The 20,639-nt window shown below is 50.8% G+C and overlaps 1 protein-coding gene across 2 annotated transcripts; it reads right to left on the reverse strand.

Annotated features, from left to right (window-relative positions):
• Positions 1-333: 333 nt before the first annotated feature.
• Positions 334-13,757, reverse strand: sema3bl (sema domain, immunoglobulin domain (Ig), short basic domain, secreted, (semaphorin) 3bl). Of its 2 annotated transcripts, none has more exons than XM_067240275.1 (12): positions 13,671-13,757; positions 11,483-11,596; positions 11,221-11,363; positions 8,645-8,759; positions 8,474-8,543; positions 8,183-8,327; positions 6,387-6,618; positions 5,853-5,944; positions 5,380-5,421; positions 5,023-5,251; positions 3,786-3,916; positions 334-3,070 (listed from the first exon to the last, which is right to left on the reverse strand). In XM_067240275.1, exons 1-12 carry the CDS (start codon positions 13,747-13,749, stop codon positions 2,552-2,554), a joined length of 1,911 nt encoding a protein of 636 aa, XP_067096376.1. In that variant the 5' UTR covers positions 13,750-13,757; the 3' UTR covers positions 334-2,551. The 2 variants fall into 2 exon arrangements, with proteins under 2 accessions (XP_067096376.1, XP_067096375.1); XM_067240274.1 differs by having other exon boundaries at positions 3,786-3,919.
• Positions 13,758-20,639: the final 6,882 nt, after the last annotated feature.

Consider the following 20,639-nt stretch of genomic DNA (forward strand, 5'->3'; position numbering starts at 1 on the left):
AACCATAACCCTGACAAAGGCAGACAAACAGAGAGACAGACAGACCAACCAACAGACCGACAGACAGACCGACAGACCGACAGACCGACAGACAGGGAGAAAGACAAACATAACATAACCCGTAGTGCAGGCAGAAAGACCGATTCAGCAATGTCTCTTTTTTTTCTTCTCTCCATCTTTCTATTACTCTTTTTGGAGTATTATTCTCTCCATCCTCCGTCCTTCTGTTACATTAACACATAAAACACATGTATCCATCCATCACCCCCCCCCCCCCCCCCCCACCACCACCACCACAGCCCCAGTACTGGAGCATTAAGTACAGACTCAAACTCAGTTAAACATCCCAGACTGTATTGGTGTGTTAAATAGCATACATACATACAGAAACAGCATGCATGAGAATCTTTAAATAAGATTTAAATACAGCAAACACAGTTAAATTAAGATCTTCCTGTTAGAACGACTCCCCATCCCCTCTTATACCTGACCAGTTACAGCTCAGTGAGGATCCCTGTAAGGAGAACACAGCTAAAGAGAAACATCAATACCAACCAGATTTTGTTCCGGAAATGAACAAAGGTTGGCTGTACTCGAAACTGTCAAACACATTGTCAAAGCTAGTTTGAAACGTATCACAAGACTACACCTACAGTACAGGAATTAACTATAAAATGATGGCCGGACATATTTCCTTTCATTGTTACACTTTGATGATGTATGACATGACGGTGTACCTTCCACAGTTGTGTTGAACTGGCTCCTCCCCTTTTAACAGCCCTGTCTGAAGGGCTCCTGTTAGTGTGTGATCCCAGACCTAGTCAGAATGTATCTACTGTATGTCTCAAATCCTGTTTCACAACCTCTGATCAGTTTACCGGGACATTCTGAGGCCAGCTGGTGTCCTGGACTGAGACAGATGACAGGACCAAAGGTCAGGACTACAGTAGGATCTGATGCATTAGTCCCCACCCCCCTTCCTTCTCTCCCTCCTTCCTCTCTCCCTCCCTCCTTCTCTCTCCTTCCCTTCTCCTTCTTTCTCCCTCCTCCCTCCTTCCTTTCTCCATCCTGCTTTCCTTCCTCTCTCCCTCCCTGCTTCTTCCCGTCGACTGCCTTAGCCCCACGACTCTCTCCATCACTCGCTGTCCGTCCAGATACGATCGAAGAACAATATTTGGAGAGAAAACACAGAGGCTGGACACGAATAACGGCTCTCACTTCTCTCAAACTAAGCAAACAAACGCAGACAGAGTGATGCATGTGTCACCGACTCGGCAGCCATTTTAAAGAGGAAGAAGAAGAAGAAAAAAACACACAATGTTACACACTATGGGACTTCGCTGACTGCACTGAGGATTGTGGGAAAATTGGTTTTTCTAGGGGCAGCATAGCTACACTCCTCTCTTGTTTGGCTCCTTTCTACTGCTCCTCCTCTACCTCTCCCGCTGTGGCCCAGCTCGATTACGAAACCAGACTTACACCAACCCCAACCCTCTTCTGCCCCTCCATCCCTGTCTCCATCCCTCCCTTCCTCCATTCTTTCCTTCCTCCATCTCCTTCTGTCTATGGAAGGTGGTCGAGGTGTGTGCGCGAGTGACCAAGTGATATTTAACCAACAGAGATTATCCTGTGCGGAACATAAATCAGTGTTTACCCAGCAGAAAACAGGCCGGCCAGTCTCAGCCACCTAGCCTGGCATTGTTCTCTCCTTTGTCTGGAGTGAACCACAGCACAATGCACTGTGGGAACTTGAGTCTGGCAGCAGATTAAAACAAAGCAGGCTTTTATCTGTTGAACTATCAACAATCGTCCTATTTCCAGTTAAGGCTATTTTCTCTGGGTGATGGGCTGAGGTGGTGTCCGATCAGGAGACTGTTGCATGTGCCAAGAATGGTGGTGTGTGTAGATCAGCTGAACAAGGGAGTTGTGTGTGTATGATTGGGCATCTACGTGTGTGTGTGTCTGTGTACGTGCAACACCTTAACTGGGATGGCATGTGTGTGTAAACTAAGAATGGTGCGTGTAGAGCAGCAGAGTACGAGGAGTCTGTGTGTACATGGATGAAAGAATGTGTGTGTACAGCAGAATAGGCATGGTGTGCGTAGAACAAGGGAGGCTTGTGTGCGGAGGACTACAGTACAATGTTTCTACAAAGAGAAGGTGCTAAGGGGATTTACAGACAGTATTTACAGAATGGTACAGTCTATCCACAGCTACACACATATACAGTCACGTTCAGACCCACAGTCAAAGAGTTTCCAGGTGTGAGGAGAGGAGTGGAGCTGGAGGGGGAGCTTGGAGGGGTGTCTTAACGAACACGGGCACAGGAGACGACGGTGACTGTTACGAGAGAAGAGTCTGCATCTGTCCCGGTTTTCTCGGTGTTTCGGCCTCTCCTCCGTCCCTCTCTCACCGTCGGTCGCTTCTAACGAACCCGTCCTCGGCTCTCTCTCCATCTGACATCTCTCCTTTTCACCCTCGCAGTCTCTCAATCACATGACAGCACAAAGGTTCCCCTCCTCCTCTCCTCTCTTCCCTCCATCCCCCCCCATTACTCCCTGCCCGTCAGGTCTCGTGGCGTGCGGTTGCGTTCGCCGGAGCCCTTGTTGGCGCGAGCCTTGCGTGCTGAATCCTGGGCCTGCCTGTACTTCTCCACCATGGCCTTGTGTTTCCTCCTCAGCTTGTCGTTGCACCACATCCTCTCACAGTACTCCTCCACCTGCGGCAGGTTGGACGGGCCAATCAACTGCATCAAGTCCTTGAACCAGGCGCGCGATTGGCCGAAGGCCGAGGCAGCCCCGGGTCTGTAGGCGTGGCAGGAAGGCCACACCCTAAAGCCGCCGCTGTTGGGGGTTTTCCCCGGGGCCCCCAGGGCATCCAGGGAGAGGTCGTCTCTCGCCAGCAGCTGCCCCAGGGTCTCCCCCCGCAGGACGTCCAGGCTGAGGCGGGCCAGGGTCTGGGTGAAGCCGTGCTCCCTGGAGCGGCACACGTACACGCCCTCGTCGTGGCGGAACAGGCGGCGGAAGAGCAGACCCTGCTCTGTACGCATCACACGCTCATCCAGCTTCACCTGGGGGCAGGAAGCAGGGATTAAGGGGAGGGAGGGACAGGGGGTGGTACAGGACAGGCACAGGTGAGGAGGTAGAGGATGTACAGGTGAGGGAGAGGTGAGCTACAGGACAGGTGTGGTATAGGTGGGGAACAGAACAAGTATAGGTACAGGTGAGGTACAGCGGGGGAGGGACAAAGCGGGTGGAGAAGAGGAGTAGATGGCGAGAAGGAGACAGAAGTGAGGCGAAGGAGAGGAAAAGGTGGAGAGGAGTGAGCGGAGTTACTGTGCTGTTTGTTCAGCTTGGGAGACTCCGGTGTTAACCTGCCATGAAAAGCTACAGTTGTTGTCTCTGCCATGAGAGCCAAGGCAAACACTGCGGACTGGCCCTTTAAAGAGCAGCTGTCAGCCAGGCGTTTATTTGGAGGGAAGTACAAATATGCAGTAATTCCTTAATACCTTCTCGGCTGACTTCTTCTCATCTACGTGTGTCAATGTGTGTGTGTGTGTGTGTGTGTGTGTGAGAGAGAGTGTGTGTGTGTCAATGTGTGTGTGCGGTAGAACTAAGATCAAGACATGGTAGAGTGCCAAGCCCTACAGGACAGCCTGTCTCCCCTCATATATCCCTCTCACTTTCTCTCTACTTACAGTAATGAGTATTGTATTTAATGGTCCCCCCTCTCCCCCCCTCCCCCCCTCTCCCCCCTCCCCCCCTCAATCCCTCCCTCCGTCTCACCTCCTCCATGCGTTCATCTCGCTGCACCAGCCAGGTGACGCTGGCCTGTGGGGAGCGAGGGACACACTCCAGGAAGGTGCTGTTGTTCTCCGTCCCGTACACCACCCTCTCCTCTGTCACATCCAGGTCCTCTACTGTACACACGCACACACACACACGCACACGCACGCACACACACACACACATACACATATACACATAGACACGCACACCCACACACATACATACACATAGACACACACACACATACACACACATATATATACACATAGGCACACACATAGACAAACACACACGCACATACACACACAAACCACATACACATAGACACACACACACACACACAGACATTTTATGTTAGTAACAGAGTAAGCTGACCCCTTTCCTCTAACTCTTGTTCACCTCTGTGTCACCCCCTCACACATCTGCAGGTGAGCAAACACATCTCTGGTTCTCTCTGCTCCGCTCGTACTTAGAGAGAGATGGGGCCTGTCTGGTTTAGGTTCTGTCAGCTTTCATCTACAGTCATGTATGACTCACTTTCCATGATTACATGGAAGTTGTGTGTGTGTGACTCCAACACATATATATCCATACCCCTCCTCTCAGCCGCCAAGGTTTACGGTGGTGAATGTGTACATTTTGGGTTTGAATGTGTATGAGTGGAGTTTACATAAGTCTGGTGTGTATGTGTACAGTATAAACATGTACGTGTTGTGAGGGATGCCTCAGTCTATGCATTTAAACACAGTTGTCCTCAGTGTGATAGCGGTCTGCCCTTACCCTGACCCTGACCCAGGCCTGTGCTGAATACTCTTTGAGGGAGCTTTACCTGTAAGACCTCCTGTCTCATATTCCCCTGTATTCCTTTCAGCCCTTCTCTCACCCCTCCTGTCATCCCTCCCCTCATCCCTCCTCTAATCCTTCCTCTCACCCCTCCTTTCTTCCTTCCCCTCATCCCTTCTTTCATCATCTCCTCATCCCTCCCCTCATCCCTCCTCTAATCCCTCCTCTCATCCTTGCCCTCCTCCCTCCTCTCATCCCTCACCTCATCCCTTCACCTCATCCCTCCCCTCATCCCACTCCTCATCCCTCCCCTCATCCCTCCTCTCATCCCTCCTCTCATCCCTCTCCTCATCCCTCCTCTCATCCCTCCTCTCACCCTTCCCCTTATCCCTCCTGTTGCCCCTCCTCTCAGCCCTCCTCTCATCCCTCCTCTCCCCCCTCCACTACTCACCACTGAGGTTCTGGTCCTGGCACTGCAGGACTGGGTTGCCATGGCGTATGTCCTGGCGGCGGACCCGTTGCCGTTTGGTGTTGGGGAGGTAGCGTGTGCAGGACGTCCCGTCCCAGGCGCAGTAGGGGTCCCTGGCCAGGCAGCACTCAGCACACGCCTTCCCGTACGCATCACAGCGGTGGAGCCTGACCTGGGCCATGCCTGCAGGAGAGCCCACGTACAGCGCTTGCTATTGGTGGGGAGAGTGGGTGAGGGAGGGAAGGGTTGAAGGAATGATAACTTGGACTTCATTGAAATGTAGCCCTGAGAGTCTTGAAGGAAGCAACTTTAAAAGGACTCTTTAATAAAGATTCTCACCCTTTTGACAGAGATGTCCATGGATGTGATGGGAGTTGGAACCTTCAGACAATAACATGTTATTATTCTCACAAATGGGTTACTATTGTAAGACATTAGTTCAGGGCAGGGGCTGCAGAGGAGGAAAGGAGATGTATGATGGAGATGTATTATGGAGATGTAGTATGGAGATGTAGTATGGAGATGTAGTATGGAGATGTAGTATGGAGATGTAGTATGGAGATGTAGTGTGGAGATGTAGCGTGGAGATGTAGTATGGAGATGTAGTATGGAGATGTAGTATGGAGATGTAGTGTGGAGATGTAGCGTGGAAATGTAGCGTGGAGATGTAGTATGGAGATGTAGTATGGAGATGTAGTATGGAGATGTAGCGTGGAGATGTAGTATGGAGATGTAGTATGGAGATGTAGTATGGAGATGTAGTATGGAAATGTAGCGTGGAGATGTAGTATGGAGATGTTCAGGTGTTTTACCTTGAAGACCTGCAGCTCCTCCAGGGTGACCTCCTCAGTGTCTAGCGAGTTTCCGCTGCGCAAGGCAATGACCTTCAGCACCGTGCCCACATCTGACACACAAGGAGCACACAGGGGCCAGGGGTCAGGGTGACCAATCATAGCTCCATGGAGGAACTTGTCCATGGCGTTGACCTGCAATTGGACCGGACCAGCCAATACTGTACCTAACCTCTAGAGAAGGTGACCTCATATTGGGCCCGTATTCCAGCCACATAGCTAATATCCTCCCTTATTCCAGGTTCCTCCCTCAAGGAACAGGTTTCTCAACACAGCCGTCAGCTGGAGCAAAGACAGACCTCGCCAGCTCTGCGTGTCTACAAGCCATTCATCTTTAAATAGATGAACTCAGTGAACTCAGTGGATAACCTTTACTCTGCTATCAAAGCCAGGGTCGAAGCCGTGCTGTCTTCCAATACAAATAAAGCTTACAGGGAGAGCTTCCATTCTACCACGCTAACCCTGACGGTGACCTCTGAAACCCTGGCCCCTGACCTGTGCCGATGAACATGACGTCGTACTGGCCGTCCTCGGCCTCCACGCGGTCCACCACGATCTGGCGTAGCCGGTACGGAAGGTTGGCCTTGACCAGCAGGGGCTGGCGCAGGGCGGGGTACACCGGCCGCCACATCAGGGGGTGGCTGCGGGCGAACTGGAGAACCGTGTCCGGGAAGTCCTTGGTGCTGCCGAACTGCCGGCCTGGCTGGTTGGTGATCTTACTGGGACACTGGGGAGGGGAGGGTGGGGGAGGGTGGAGAGTGGAGGGTCACAGGTTCACAACGTGGAGGACACAGAGATGTTGTTCTCGAGTCCGACTGAACTCTCAGGTGTCATTACTGCAGGTCTTTAGCTGTGATTACCTGGGGAGACATGCCCAGACTGGACTAACTTAGGAGATAAGGCTGGTTTACCCCCAAACCCCTTAAGAGGCTTCTAGAGGTTATCACTACTGGCTATTTAGAACACCTACACACACACACACACACACACACACACACACCACACCACACACACACCACACACACATATAGATGGAAGATAAGTACTGCATGTAAGTCCCCCTCAGATGAACAGTATCCAAGATCATCTGGGGAACTTACAGAGAATTGGTTCCAGAAGGTTCACATGCATAAAGAGGGGAGGGGACATAGTTGGCCCAGTCTTATCACTTACACTGTGAAATCTACGACATGCAGAGCCTGCACTGTAGGTATTAAATCATTATGATATAGAACTGCTTCAGCCTAGTCAGCAGACAACCCGGGGGGTGGGGGGTGGTGGGTGGGGGGTGGTGGGTGGGGGGTGGGGAGAAAAATGTAACAGCCAGCGGCCTATAAAGGAGGTTACTGTTGTGCACAGTAAGTGCATCCATACAGGAGTCAGACCTCCAGGGCTGGCCGGGCTGGCAGCTAGAGCTCTGACCCCAGGGATGAACGCAGCGCTCCCCCACATGGGCCACATTAGCATGGGAACATTGGCGCAGGAGCTGCGCTGGACATCCATATCACCTTGATGGAGCTTATACACTAACCCCTGGGAAGCCTGTGTGAGGCTGGACAGCTTTCTGCAGCCCCCACAGAGACTGTGGCGCTGGGGAGATGAGTCCTGGAGATACCAGGGTGCTCACATAGTACCACATGAGACCAATGATCAACCCACTACAGATACCAGAGTTAGGAACCCGCAAAATTCACTGTTAGAACTGTGCTCTTCCACTACTCTGCACTAACGAGTTGGACTTGTGTACAGTACTTCTGACATCAATCAAAACATCTGACAAAGGAATGAGGGAAACATTTAACTTGGATGGAAGGAGGGTTACTGAGATGTTTTGTCTCGTTTTAGTTTCAGAGAGAAGTAACAAAGTGTTTTGACGACTTTGTCTGCACACATCTGAACATCTTGAGATTTGAAGTCTTAAAATAATAAATGTTTTAACAATTGTGTTGTGCTTCTAAGCTTTCAAAGAGTGGCTGTGCTGTGAACTAAGATTTGTTCAGCCATCTGGTCAAGCTGCCAACTTCTTTCCCGGGCCTTGAGGCATAGAAGAATAACATGTTCTGAAATCCAGGGATCATGTCAAATAAGATTACAGTAATAGATCAATACAGTACATGTAAATGCACCAAAGGCAAAGCAAGATTAGGAGTTGAAATGATCATTTTCCATTTTGATTCAAGTCATGGTTCTAGAAGGCTCTCTGTGCAAACGTGATTGACAGTACCCACTCATTGGTTAAATGGACCTGACTATATCAGTGCAGTGAAGAGTCTTTGGTATGAGGTACTCACCACCCCAGGGCGAGGGTAGGGCACCTTGCCCTCGTACGCCCCCCATTGGTAGTCCGGCCCCTCCTTGTGTGCGAAGGGCCCGTTGAAGGCCTCTCGTATGTCAGCCATGCGGTACACACACACCGCATGGCCCTGGAACACGTTACTGTTGGACACAGGTCAGCAGGTCAACCACCAGTCACTGGTTCAACGTGTCTGCGTGTGTGGGTGCATGTGTGTGTGTGTGGGTCTGTGTATGTGTGCATGCGTGCATGAATGTGTGTGTGTGTGTGTATATGTGCCACAACTCACCTGATGGTGCTGAAGATGGCATACACGTCTGGGTTTTTGTCATCTTTGGTTCTCAACAAGAACACATCCTCTATGGAACAGGAGGACAAATGAGTCCTATGAGTGTGCTCATACTTTAGTGCGTGTGTGTGTGTTTGTGTGTGTGTGCGTTCGTGTGTGAGCATGTCTTACCCAGCTCATCGAAGTGTGTGTCAATGCCGTGTGGTCCTGGTACAGAACACACCAGCCTGGCCTTGACAAAGGTGCTCCACTTGTTAACCAGGACCCTCTGACCACCCGCATCATTCTACAGACAGACAGACAGACAGACAGACAGACAGACAAACAGACAGGATCAGTAAACTATGCAAACAACAACACATACAAAAACGTAATTTCTAACACAAGGCTCATCCTTCAGCACAACTGCAGCCACACTGTGCTTCTCGTCTGCTCATACTGTAGCACTGCACATAGACGCACGTTTACTACACGCCAGGGTCGTGTAAGCAGGGTGTGAGAGTTTGAGCGTGTGTGTGTTTGTTTGTGTGTGTGTGTTGCGTGTGAGCTGTCTAGGAGCTGCACTAGCAGAGATAATTGCTTTCTTGGCAGTGTGTTTTCATGGTGGAACTGATTATAACGGTACTTGAGGGAGGGAAAAGAATACTATAATATTGAGAGAGGCAATGAGAGAGAGAGAGAGGGATTGAGGGGTGAGAGGAACGAACAGAGAGGCAGAGAAAGGGAGAGAAAGAGAAGGAGAGGGAAAGACATCAAGGAGAGAGAGAGAAGAGGGAGGGGTGGAGAACGAGAGAGGAAATAGCTCATGAGAGTGTGCACAAGGCATGCTTCAGTGCAACACTGCATTGTCTAGACGACTGCAAAGATTGTAGGTCCCCTGGGGCAAAACCACGGTCAGCTGGTGTGTGTGTGAGTGTGTGCATGTGTGTGTGTCTGATGCATAGTGTGAGAAGGATGACACGTATGCACGCTCATATCACATCACATCCGACAGCTCTGTGTGTACAGAGGAAGAGAGGTCGACAGAACTATTTTCTTCACATAAAATCATCTCTTCTTTTGGACCAAGAGACACATTCTCTTATCGCTTCCACTCCTCCCGCCCGCCCTCCCTCCCCCCTCCGTCTCTCTGCAGTACTCCATCTCTGACTCTGGTCTGTCTAAACCATTACTCCCCCACAGTAAGCACATACTAAACTCGTATATACATCTTCAACCATCCACAACCATCCATGTGGTCTGTGGTTCTGCTGGGGAACCAGCCCAGAGGCTATAGAACCCATACAGCCCAGAAACACAAAACCTCCCCCCCCCCCCCTCAGCAACAACCCCCTTCCAGTCACCCTGTGTGTGTCTGTGTGTGATGCGAGCAGTGCTGTGTGTGTTTCTGTGTGTGATGGGAGCAGTGCTGTGTGTTTCTGTGTGTGATGGGAGCAGTGCTGTGTGTGTGTCTGTGAATGATGGGAGCAGTGCTGTGTGTGTTTCTGTGTGTGATGGGAGCAGTGCTGGGTGTGTTTCTGTGAGTGATGGGAGCAGTGCTGTGTGTGTGTCTGTGTGTGATGGGAGCAGTGCTGTGTGTGTTTCTGGGTGTGATGGGAGCAGTGCTGGGTGTGTTTCTGTGTGTGATGGGAGCAGTGCTGTGTGTGTGTCTGTGTGTGATGGGAGCAGTGCTGTGTGTGTGTCTGTGTGTGATGGGAGCAGTGCTGTGTGTGTTTCTGTGTGTGATGAGAGCAGTGCTGGGTGTGTTTCTGTGAGTGATGGGAGCAGTGCTGGGTGTGTTTCTGTGTGTGATGGGAGCAGTGCTGGGTGTGTGTCTGTGTGTGATGGGAGCAGTGCTGTGTGTGTGTCTGTGTGTGATGGGAGCAGTGCTGTGTGTGTTTCTGTGTGTGATGGGAGCAGTGCTGTGTGTGTGTCTGTGTGTGATGGGAGCAGTGCTGGGTGTGTTTCTGTGAGTGATGGGAGCAGTGCTGGGTGTGTTTCTGTGTGTGATGGGAGCAGTGCTGTGTGTGTGTCTGTGTGTGATGGGAGCAGTGCTGTGTGTGTTTCTGTGTGTGATGGGAGCAGTGCTGGGTGTGTGTCTGTGAGTGATGGGAGCAGTGCTGGGTGTGTGTCTGTGAGTGATGGGAGCAGTGCTGTGTGTGTTTCTGTGAGTGATGGGAGCAGTGCTGTGTGTGTTTCTGTGAGTGATGGGAGCAGTGCTGGGTGTGTTTCTGTGAGTGATGGGAGCAGTGCTGTGTGTGTGTCTGTGAGTGATGGGAGCAGTGCTGGGTGTGTGTCTGTGTGTGATGGGAGCAGTGCTGTGTGTGTTTCTGTGTGTGATGGGAGCAGTGCTGTGTGTGTGTCTGTGTGTGATGGGAGCAGTGCTGTGTGTGTGTCTGTGTGTGATGGGAGCAGTGCTGTGTGTGTTTCTGTGTGTGATGGGAGCAGTGCTGTGTGTGTTTCTGTGTGTGATGGGAGCAGTGCTGTGTGTGTTTCTGTGTGTGATGGGAGCAGTGCTGGGTGTGTTTCTGTGTGTGATGGGAGCAGTGCTGTGTGTGTTTCTGTGTGTGATGGGAGCAGTGCTGTGTGTGTTTCTGTGTGTGATGGGAGCAGTGCTGTGTGTGTTTCTGTGAGTGATGGGAGCAGTGCTGTGTGTGTTTCTGTGTGTGATGGGAGCAGTGCTGTGTGTGTTTCTGTGAGTGATGGGAGCAGTGCTGTGTGTGTTTCTGTGAGTGATGGGAGCAGTGCTGGGTGAAGGGCTGACTCACGGCACAGACTCGTCCGATGCGTGTGTGGATGGCCCCCTGGGGGTCGCCGGCCTCCATGGCCTTCTCCGTGAAGAAGAAGTACACCTTGTCATTGTCCCCGTCGTCGTTGTCCGGGATCAGGTGGGCCGCCACAAACTTGGGGTCTGAGCAAGGATAGGGAGGTGGAGAGGTTGAGTGTGTGCGTGTGTGTGTGTGTGTGTGTGTGTGGGGGGGGGTGCATGTGTGTTTTGTGTGCGTGTGTGTATGTGCGTATGTTCTTTACCACGTAGAAGTTTCTGGTCAGTCTCAGTCCTCATGGTGGATCTTCCTAGACTCCTAAAGATGACTGAGTCTCTACCCAGGAAGTCTGCTGTTAGCCCTGTGTACAGCTCCCCGCCTGGAGGAGAGGAACGGAGAGGAGAGGAAGAGAGACGGGAGGAGGGGAGAGAGGAGAAGGAGGGGGGAGAGGATGGGTAGGAGAGGAGAGAGGAGAGGTGAGAAGGAGAGGAGAGGAGGGAGGAGAGGAGGAGGGAGGAGAGGAGAAGGAGGGGGGAGAGGATAGGTAGGAGAGGAGAGAGGAGAGGTGAGAAGGAGAGAAGAGGGGAGAGGAGACGAGGAGGGAGGAGAGGAGAAGGAGGGGGGAGAGGATAGGTAGGAGAGGAGAGAGGAGAGGTGAGAAGGAGAGAAGAGGGGAGAGGAGAGGAGGAGGGAGGAGAGGAGAAGGAGGGGGGAGAGGATAGGTAGGAGAGGAGAGAGGAGAGGTGAGAAGGAGAGAAGAGGGGAGAGGAGAGGAGGAGGGAGGAGAGGAGGAAAGAAGAGAGGAAAGGACGAGAGAGGAGAGGAAGAGACAAGACGAGACCAGAGGAAAGGAGCAGGATGAAAGGGAAGCCAATGAGAGACGAAGGGAGGAAAGGAGAGGTAGAACGATGAGGAAATCAGGAATGACAGAGGAGAAATGAGAATGTTGGGAAGACAGGAAAACAAAACTAAAGATTAGACAGCCGTCGGAACACACTGCAACCCTAACTCTGTGATCTACACCCCACCTTTGGCTCCCCAGACTCCCCAGAGAGGCTGGACCCAGATCAGATCCCCTGGCTGGGGCCCTGCCAGCCAGTGAGCCTGTCTGCCTGCCGCACTGACCTTGGACCAGCTGCTATCTCCAGGACTGTGGGACCAGGGCCTGGTCTGAACTTCAGGACCATCTCCCAAACACACAGTGTCAGAGACAGAGCACAGCTTCCCAGACACTGTCATCACCTATTAGTAACTGAGGATACACCGTGTGTGTGTGCATCTCTGTGTGTGTGTGTGTGTGTGTGTGTGTGTGTGAGTCTGCAGCCCGGAAAAGGAGCGATGGGGTGATGGAGACAGGGGAGCTTGTCTTACACTCCAGAGTAAGCTGAGACAGACAGCCTATCAGCTTGTGGCTTCAATCCAACTCTTATCCACCTTCCACTCCCACTCTTAGGGAGAGAAGACCTGTCCTGAGCTCCTCTAGCCTTTATTAGTCTGTGTGTGTGTATGTGTGTGTGTGTGAGAGAGAGAGAGCTCCTCTATGGCCCGATTCCAAACAGAATCCCCTCTGAGGAAGGCAGAAAGCAGTGGGGCCTGGCCCTGGGGACCCTGGTAAACACAGTGGCCTGGTTCCAAACGAGACAGGTCTTCATTGATGGAGAGAGAAGGAGCTAGGGGACCAGGAGTCCTCAGTAGTCCCAGTCCTAGTACAGAACAGTATATATGTGAACTCGTTGGCTGACAGCAGGACAGATTTAGGGCAGACCCTTTAGATACAGTCAGAGATGGAGTGATATGGTGCTGTTATTGGCTGAGATGAAGATAGACCCATCTCTGTATGTCAGAGTGTTTGAAACTCCCTCCATGTAAGATTCATCCAGGTGTTACTCAATGTAAATCTTTGTATGTTGAGTAAGACAGCATGGAGATGCTGCAGAGATCATGTGTTCTTGTGAATTAGTGTGTGCGTGTGTGTGGTGTGTGTATGTGGTGTGTGTGGGTGTGTGTGAGTGTGTTTCCCTTTCTCAAACTTCGGTACACGGAGCCTCAGCCCTTTGGCTCTCTCTGTGTGTCTGCCTGCCAGACACAATGCATCTTGGGAATTAGTGAGGAAGTTTGTGAGGTCCAGATGCAGTGGACACTCACTCACACATACACGCACATGCACACACACACACCCACACCCACACACACATCTAAACACATGTAAACGAAACACAAACACACCCAAATGCACTGCTAATAAACACACGTTATCTCAGCGAGCTGGGCTCCCAGGACTGCATCGCATTATAATAAATCAACCTTACACAAGCTAAGTGTCTACATGTCTACTAGAAGCAGAGGGACACGCCCTGCATGTCTCTACAGCATCTGACTTAGCCAACTGTTCGGGAACAAACAGAAAGAAAGATAGATAGAAAGAGAGGAGGCGGATTGAAGGGGGGACTTACCGACGAAGGTGCTAGCGAAGGGAAGGCTGGGGTCATGGGGAACCTTCCCCCTTCCACTTTCCACGTTGGTGGGGTCCATGGTGAAGACATGCTGGGGGGGAGAGGGAGAGAGGCATGTGGAGGAAGAGAGATAGACAGACAGAGAGAGAGAGAGAGAGAGAGAGAGAGAGAGAGAGAGAGAGAGAGAGAGAGAGAGAGAGAGAGAGAGAGAGAGAGAACGGGGTAGAATGGGTTAGAAACGCAACGCACGATAGTTCAATTCAGCATAATCAGTTTATGTGAGAGGGGAGAGTCAGAGAGAGACAGAGAGAGACGGGGAGAAAAAGAGAGACGGAGAGAGAGAGAGAAACAGAGAGGGGGAGTCAGAGAGGGAGCTGGTTGTAGAGAGGGACCAGAGATGGACAGATGTGGTGGAGGGGAGCGGAGCTGGGTGAACTTCCCTTGACCTCCTCTGTTCCTCACCGACAATGGAGCATTGTTGTTGACGTGGGGGACGAAACGATTGTACAGTAGCCCATGAGGGACACATTGACATGGAGGTCAAAACATGGAAGTCAAAGGGGATATTAATACCCTGATGAAGGCTGCACCCTATCTTACACCAGGAAGACCAAAATAAAGCAGAGGTTCCGGAATTTTACGACTCTTTCCAGAAAGTGTGTTCCCTTTGACTGACTGGGCTGCCCAGAGGCACAGAGGAGACGTCTATGCTGTCCTGGACTCACATCTCCCTCTAGGGCCTGCATCCTGCTGTACAGTGCTGCCCAGGGGTCTGGATAGTTCAAGGTGAAAGGTCAACTGTGTGATAATCGTAATAGTAAGTCATCAATCTAGAAGGTTCTTGTGAGTCTTCACTGCTCGGCAGCATTCCTCCATCTCCTCATTCTTTCCTATCACAGCATCTATCTCTCTCTCTCTCTCTCTCTCTCCTCTCTCTCTCTCTCTCTGTCGCTCTCTATCTTTCCCTCTCTCTCTTGTCTTCTTCTTCTTTTCCAGAAGGACTATATTTAGCTCCCTCGTTTGTCATCCTTATTCTTTCACCGCCTTCATTCTCCCTTTACTGTTCCTCCCCTATTTCTTTCTCCTTTTCTCTCTCTAACTTTCTTTTTATTTCTCCCTCCCTCCCTCTCCTCCCTCCCTCCCTCCCTCCCTCCCTCCCTCCCTCCCTCCCTCCCTCCCTCCCTCCCTCCCTCCCTCCCTCCCTCCCTCCCTCCCTCCCTCCCGGCAGGCTAGCTCATTGCTAGCAGGGAAGGGTGTGGGTTTGTTGATAGAGAAAAAATCTGCCTTGCAAGACCACTACCTGGACTGGGGGTGGATCTGGATCATAACTGCTGCACACACACACCCAAACACACACACACACACACCCACACACACACTCACACCCAAACACACACACTCCCAAACACCCAAACACGCTCACACACACACCCAATCACAGATGATCTATCTCTCACTATTCTGTTTCTCTGGGCAAGAGATATTGCAAAATAATGAGTATTGCATACAGATACACACTGTAATACAGAGAATATCAGGGTAGGTAACAACTGTACACAAAGGGCTTACACAGCATGTCTTCATGGTTGCTAAACTGATCAAGTCCTCTTTAGGGACATCATTAAACTTCATTTCTGCAACAGAGTGTTTTAGGATTGCAGTGCACTTTGCTCAGATTCAGTCAATTTGCTGCAGCAAGATGGGACCCGTGGCCTTTATCATCAAGCAAACCTTCGTATCTGTCAGCACCCCTCCTCTCCCCTCTTCCTCCCATCGTCCTGTCCTCCTCTCCCCTCTTCCTCCCATCGTCCTGTCCTCCTTTTGTAACCTTTCTTCTGTTGTGGGACAGCGTGGGAAGCATGCATGTGGTAGAAGATTTCTCTTCTAATTACTCCCTCTCGTTCCTCTGCTTTCTGTTTTATCTCTCCTCCTCCTCCTCCGTCTCCTTTGTCAGTCTATCTCTGTTCTGCCCTGGTTTCCAGGCCTTCGTTGAGGAGATCAGGAGTTCATTAGGACAGCTTGGCTTCAGGAAGACAGACAGACAGACAGAGACACAGAAGAACAGGAAGGACTGAAGCTTGACTTTCCCGTACAAAGATGATCACTATCTTTCTGTCCACGCTTCTTTCATTGCCTTGATTTATCCTGTGTGTGTGTGTGTGCGTGTGTGTGTGTGGAGGCTGGATGCTGTCATCTGAACGGAACAGTTTATTTTCTTACAGCAGTGCTGGGAGGGCAACTATGTCACTCACCACCACAGGACTGTGTGTGAATGTGTGTGAATGTGTGTGTGCAGGAACATTTGTACGTGTCTTTGTGAGTGTGTGGGTGCATACGTGTGTGTACGGAGGTGTGCATACATGTGTTCCTTTCTGTGTGTGTGTGTGTGTGTGTGACCATCTCCAGGCCTACAAAGCACACACGAGTCTCTGCCATCCTATGAGGGCAGAGTCACAGGGAAGCCATGCATTCCTTTAGCCAGTCACACACTCATCTACAGCACACACACGCCTGCTTGCTTTCCCTGGCTCACTCTGTCCTGAGGTTGTGACCCCTCAGGCAGGGCTGTGGGTGGGATAACCTCTGACCCCTAGGTGTTTCATCCTGTTAGCCTCACAGACACAAAACAAACACACACACACCAGGTCAGCGGTATGGCTTTATGTCTGCCTCAGGGAGTGTGTGTGTGTGTGTGTGTGTGGGGGGGGGGGGGGTCTGACTCTTAAACACATATACATACGATGTGACCCTACCTTTCTCACTCACACACACACACACACACACACACAACAACATGGGCGTTGTATATAGTTGTTTGTGTCAGTGTGAGCTGGAGGCCGAGTGACTAAGACATAGTGTGTGTTTTATAGAGTCACACAGACCAGACGCACTCTGCTCTGAGCATGATTAATGACAAGACCAGCATGTCAGGAGACAGCACGCGCACACGCAAATACACACACACGCATGTACACACGCACATACACACGTAAACAAACACACATTGCACAAGAATGCACTGACAGTTACATTTGAACAAACACATGTGCGTCTATCCTTGAAGGCACGTACACAAAATGTGCACAAACACGTACACACACACAAACAATACCCCTATAAAATGGTAACAAATACAAAGACCACCCTTCTACTCTCTCACTCCCAGTTGCCTCACTCTTGCCAGTGTTGTAAATCCCATAAACAAAGATCAATAGCTGGCACTAGATCCCTCACCCCTGTAACCCTCCAGCCCTCCTCCTCATGCCCAGGGTGGGCCTCTCCTGCTGGGCCTGGCAGGCTACTGCTCTGGGCAGCTCTGGAGGACCGTGGAGCACCATTGAAGGAGGGCTGGCCACCAGCTGGCTGTCAATGGTTCCTTTCACCAACACACAAGGATTTACAGAGGGCCTCACAGCAGAGGTTCAGGCCTGTCCAGAGGGCCTTACGGTGGAGCTGAAGGGCCCCGCTGCGCAGCTGCATGCTGGAGCTCAACCCTGACCTTGAGGTCTGAGACTTCTCCTGATAATAAAACCTGCTGGCTGCTTTTACAGTGAAGACAAAGAGCATAAAAGAAAGCAAAAAAGTGTGTGTGTGTGTGTGAGAGTTTGTATGCATGCGTGTGTGTGTGAGTATGCACGATTGTGCGCGTTACTCTCCTCGATGGCCCACGTACACATAGGCACACATAGGATGGAAGGCTCCGGTACCACAGGCCAGCAGGTGTGTGCGGTTATGGGACTGCAACAGGCGCACAAAGTTGGCACACTCCGTCTGAGAGAAACGCACACACACACACACAGCGGTTAAATAAATCACAACACACAGAGCAACAGTAACTGTCATCCAGTTTGTGAGGGTTGGACCCGGGGGGTTAGCGCAGAATAAAGTGAATTCTTAACCAAGTCTATTGGCTCCACATGTTTCCACGCCGGGGCCAAGAACAAGAACATGAGAGGATGAAACTGTGTAAACGTCAGTCCGGTGGATGTTTGAAACCCTGGGCCCACTGGCTTCAGGGTTCCCACACTACAGCGTCAGAGAGGGGGGGTGGGGGAGTGGGGGGGGGGGGGGAGTGGGGGGGGGGGGGGGGGGGAGGAGAGAGCAGAGAGCAGAGGAAAGGATGACAGAGATGACGTATTAAGGAGGAGCGGGGTGGATGAGAGACTAGAGAGAACGAGAGGGTGGAGAGAAAGAGGAAGAGAGAAGGGAAAGACGTCAAAAGACAAACAGAGAAGCAGAAGTACAGTACAGACAGACACGTCGAATGAGAGAGGGGCGAGAGACCCTAGAAGACAGTGTGAGGACGACGACGGACGCGGACTGGTGAGGTGGAGAGTCAGGTCAAAAGTCCCCTGAAGTTGTGTCAGGTGGAAGACTCCTCCCTCACCCTGGAAAAGAGGAAGTACAGGGCCAGGCTGCTTCCTGTCTGTCAGATTACAACAGGAAGGGAACATGGGTGTCATGGTGACCAACAGGAAACCAGCTGAAAGTGTTTCTGGCAAGGGGGACGGGGTCAAACTCATACACTCAACCTCAGTGTGTGTGTGTGTATTTTTGTGCGTGTGCGTGTGTGTGTGTGTGTGTGTGAAGGCTGTTCGTCACTCAAAGTGAGTTGATTGCTTCCTCTAGTGCTTGAGTGTGTTTTTTGATGGTAAGTCACACAAACAAAAACACAGACATACATGTGCACAAGCATACACGTACACCACATAGTTGTAGACAGTTAGACACTTCAGAGGGTCTAGCTGTCTGTTCTCAGAGTTGAATCAGGAGACCAGGCAACACACACACTAACCTCTACCCTGGACACACACACACTAACCTCTACACTGGACACACACACACTAACCTCTACACTGGACACACACACACTAACCTCTACACTAGACACATACAAACACATAGAACCACCCAGCTTTGCCTTGACCTGACCCCTAACCCCTGACCTGTGGTTAGACTGTGTTTGGTCTAGAAGTGGTTGCAAACAGCACAATGTGTGTGAATGTGGAACTCTTTTCTAGAGAATAATGGAGATAGAATGTACTCAATAACCACCGAACCCTGACACAAAGACACACAAACACACACACACACACACACACACACGCACTCCCCCCATTCTCCAGTAGTCCCCAGATGCAGGTTAGGTAGTGTTACAGTGTTCAGGCCTTGGTTATAACAGAGGACGACAGCTCCTCCCCCTGCGGACACTGGCTACATAACTAAACCTGCAGGACAGCAGCAATGTGTGCGCTTTTGAGTGTGTGTGTGAGTGTGTTTATATGTGGGTGTTTTCGTCCGTGTGTGTGTTTGTGTGAGTGTGGGTGTTCATATGTGTGTTCATGTGTCCATGTATGTGTGCATGTGCATTTAGGTGTGTGTGTGTCTGCGTGTGCTGTGTGTGTGAGTGTGTGTGTGTGTGTCAACTCTGTCTCACTGCGACAGAGGGAGGAAACACTTAATAACTATTGATATTAGACACCCAGTCTCACCTGCCACTTCAAACACCATGGTTACCAGGAGGGCCAGCTGTGACACCCTGCAGAGGGATTCAAACTAACTGCTCCCCTCTGGACACACACACACCACGCACACACACACACACACACGGAAATACACAGTGTCACATTAGCCCCGTTTACCAGTCAGTCTAACCTGATCCAGATGCGGAGGAGGTTTCATGTCCTGCTGTTAGGCCGGGCTCACAGACTTTATTAAAGGAGGGATGAAGGAGGAGAGGACAAGACAGAGGGAGGGCGAGAGGACTGGGTTTGGGTCTTTACAACTTTATTAAGAGGTAATGAGTTTTGTTGATGATGCCTGTAGGAAGGATCACAGCTGAAACAGCAGTATGAGGGGAGGGGAGGGGAGGGCGGGGAGGGGATGAGAGGAGAAAACAATCATCTTGATTATGCAGTTTTAGAACGTGCCGTTCTTGAATTTGTGGCTCTGGAACCTTCCAGGTTCTGTGAACCAGGGCTGCCCAACCCTGTTCTTAGAGGGCTGGACTGAAAACCAACAGGATGGTCGATCTCCAGGATCATTGTTGGGCAGCCATGCTATACATGATTCCGGCCTGCTGATGATCTCTGAGAAGGGAGGGGCCTGACAGCAGGACTGACAGGTGAAGGGAGGGGACTAGCAGAAAAAGTGAGGAAGTGATTGGGAGGACAGATCTTTCACTCACCTGAGGATCCTTTCCCTCTGGACACAGTCTTCTCTGTTACCAGGCAAGGGAGGCCAGTAGATCTGGAGGGATAAAACACATATGTTCGCATGATAAATGAGTTCATTAGTGAGAACACTGAGCCTAAATCTGCAAATCTTGCAACACATACGTTCAGCCTGATATGGTTATGACTATGATGTTGTTCCTGTAATTGAGAGCTAAACACACACACACCAATTATCTCATTACATAAGACTACATTAGACTCACCTCTATGGAGTTTATACAGGCAACGGTTTTTCTTCAGTGAAAAGGTTAAAAGGATACTGCTACTACTATTGTGCCAAGTATATTATAGAACTGCACACGGGATACTATGTAACTGTACCAAGGATACTGTATAACTGTATCCAGGCAACTGTATAACTGTACCAATGCTATTAGATAGCTGTACCCAGGCTACTGTATAACTGTACCCAGGCTACTACATAACTGTATCAAGGCAACTACATTGCTGTACCCAGGCTACTGTATAACTGTATCCAGGCAACAACATAGCTGTACCCAGGCTACTGTATAACTGTACCCAGGCTACTGTATAACTGTATCCAGGCAACAACATAGCTGTACCCAGGCTACTGTATAACTGTACCCCAGGCTACTACATAACTGTATCCAGGCAACAACATAGCTGTACCCAGGCTACTGAGTAACTGTACCCAGGCTACTACATAAGTGTATCCAGGCAAACTACATAGCTGTACCCAGGCTACTGAGTAACTGTACCCAGGCTACTACAT

The sequence above is a fragment of the Osmerus mordax genome, chromosome 7 (genome assembly GCF_038355195.1).
Source record: "Osmerus mordax isolate fOsmMor3 chromosome 7, fOsmMor3.pri, whole genome shotgun sequence".
Classification (NCBI taxonomy): Eukaryota; Metazoa; Chordata; class Actinopteri; order Osmeriformes; family Osmeridae; genus Osmerus; species Osmerus mordax.

What these genes read in the sequence shown, in the direction of transcription:
- sema3bl (XM_067240274.1), bottom strand. Translation starts at nt 13,749, where the DNA reads ATGGACCCCACCAACGTGGAAAGTGGAAGGGGGAAGGTTCCCCATGAC. An exon ending in GCCATCTTCAGCACCATCAG is followed by an intron (nt 8,328 to 8,473) that starts GTGAGTTGTGGC and finishes TGTGTCCAACAG; the next exon opens with TAACGTGTTCCAGGGCCATG. An exon ending in CCAGGACCAGAACCTCAGTG is followed by an intron (nt 3,920 to 5,022) that starts GTGAGTAGTGGA and finishes GCGTGTGTACAG; the next exon opens with TAGAGGACCTGGATGTGACA.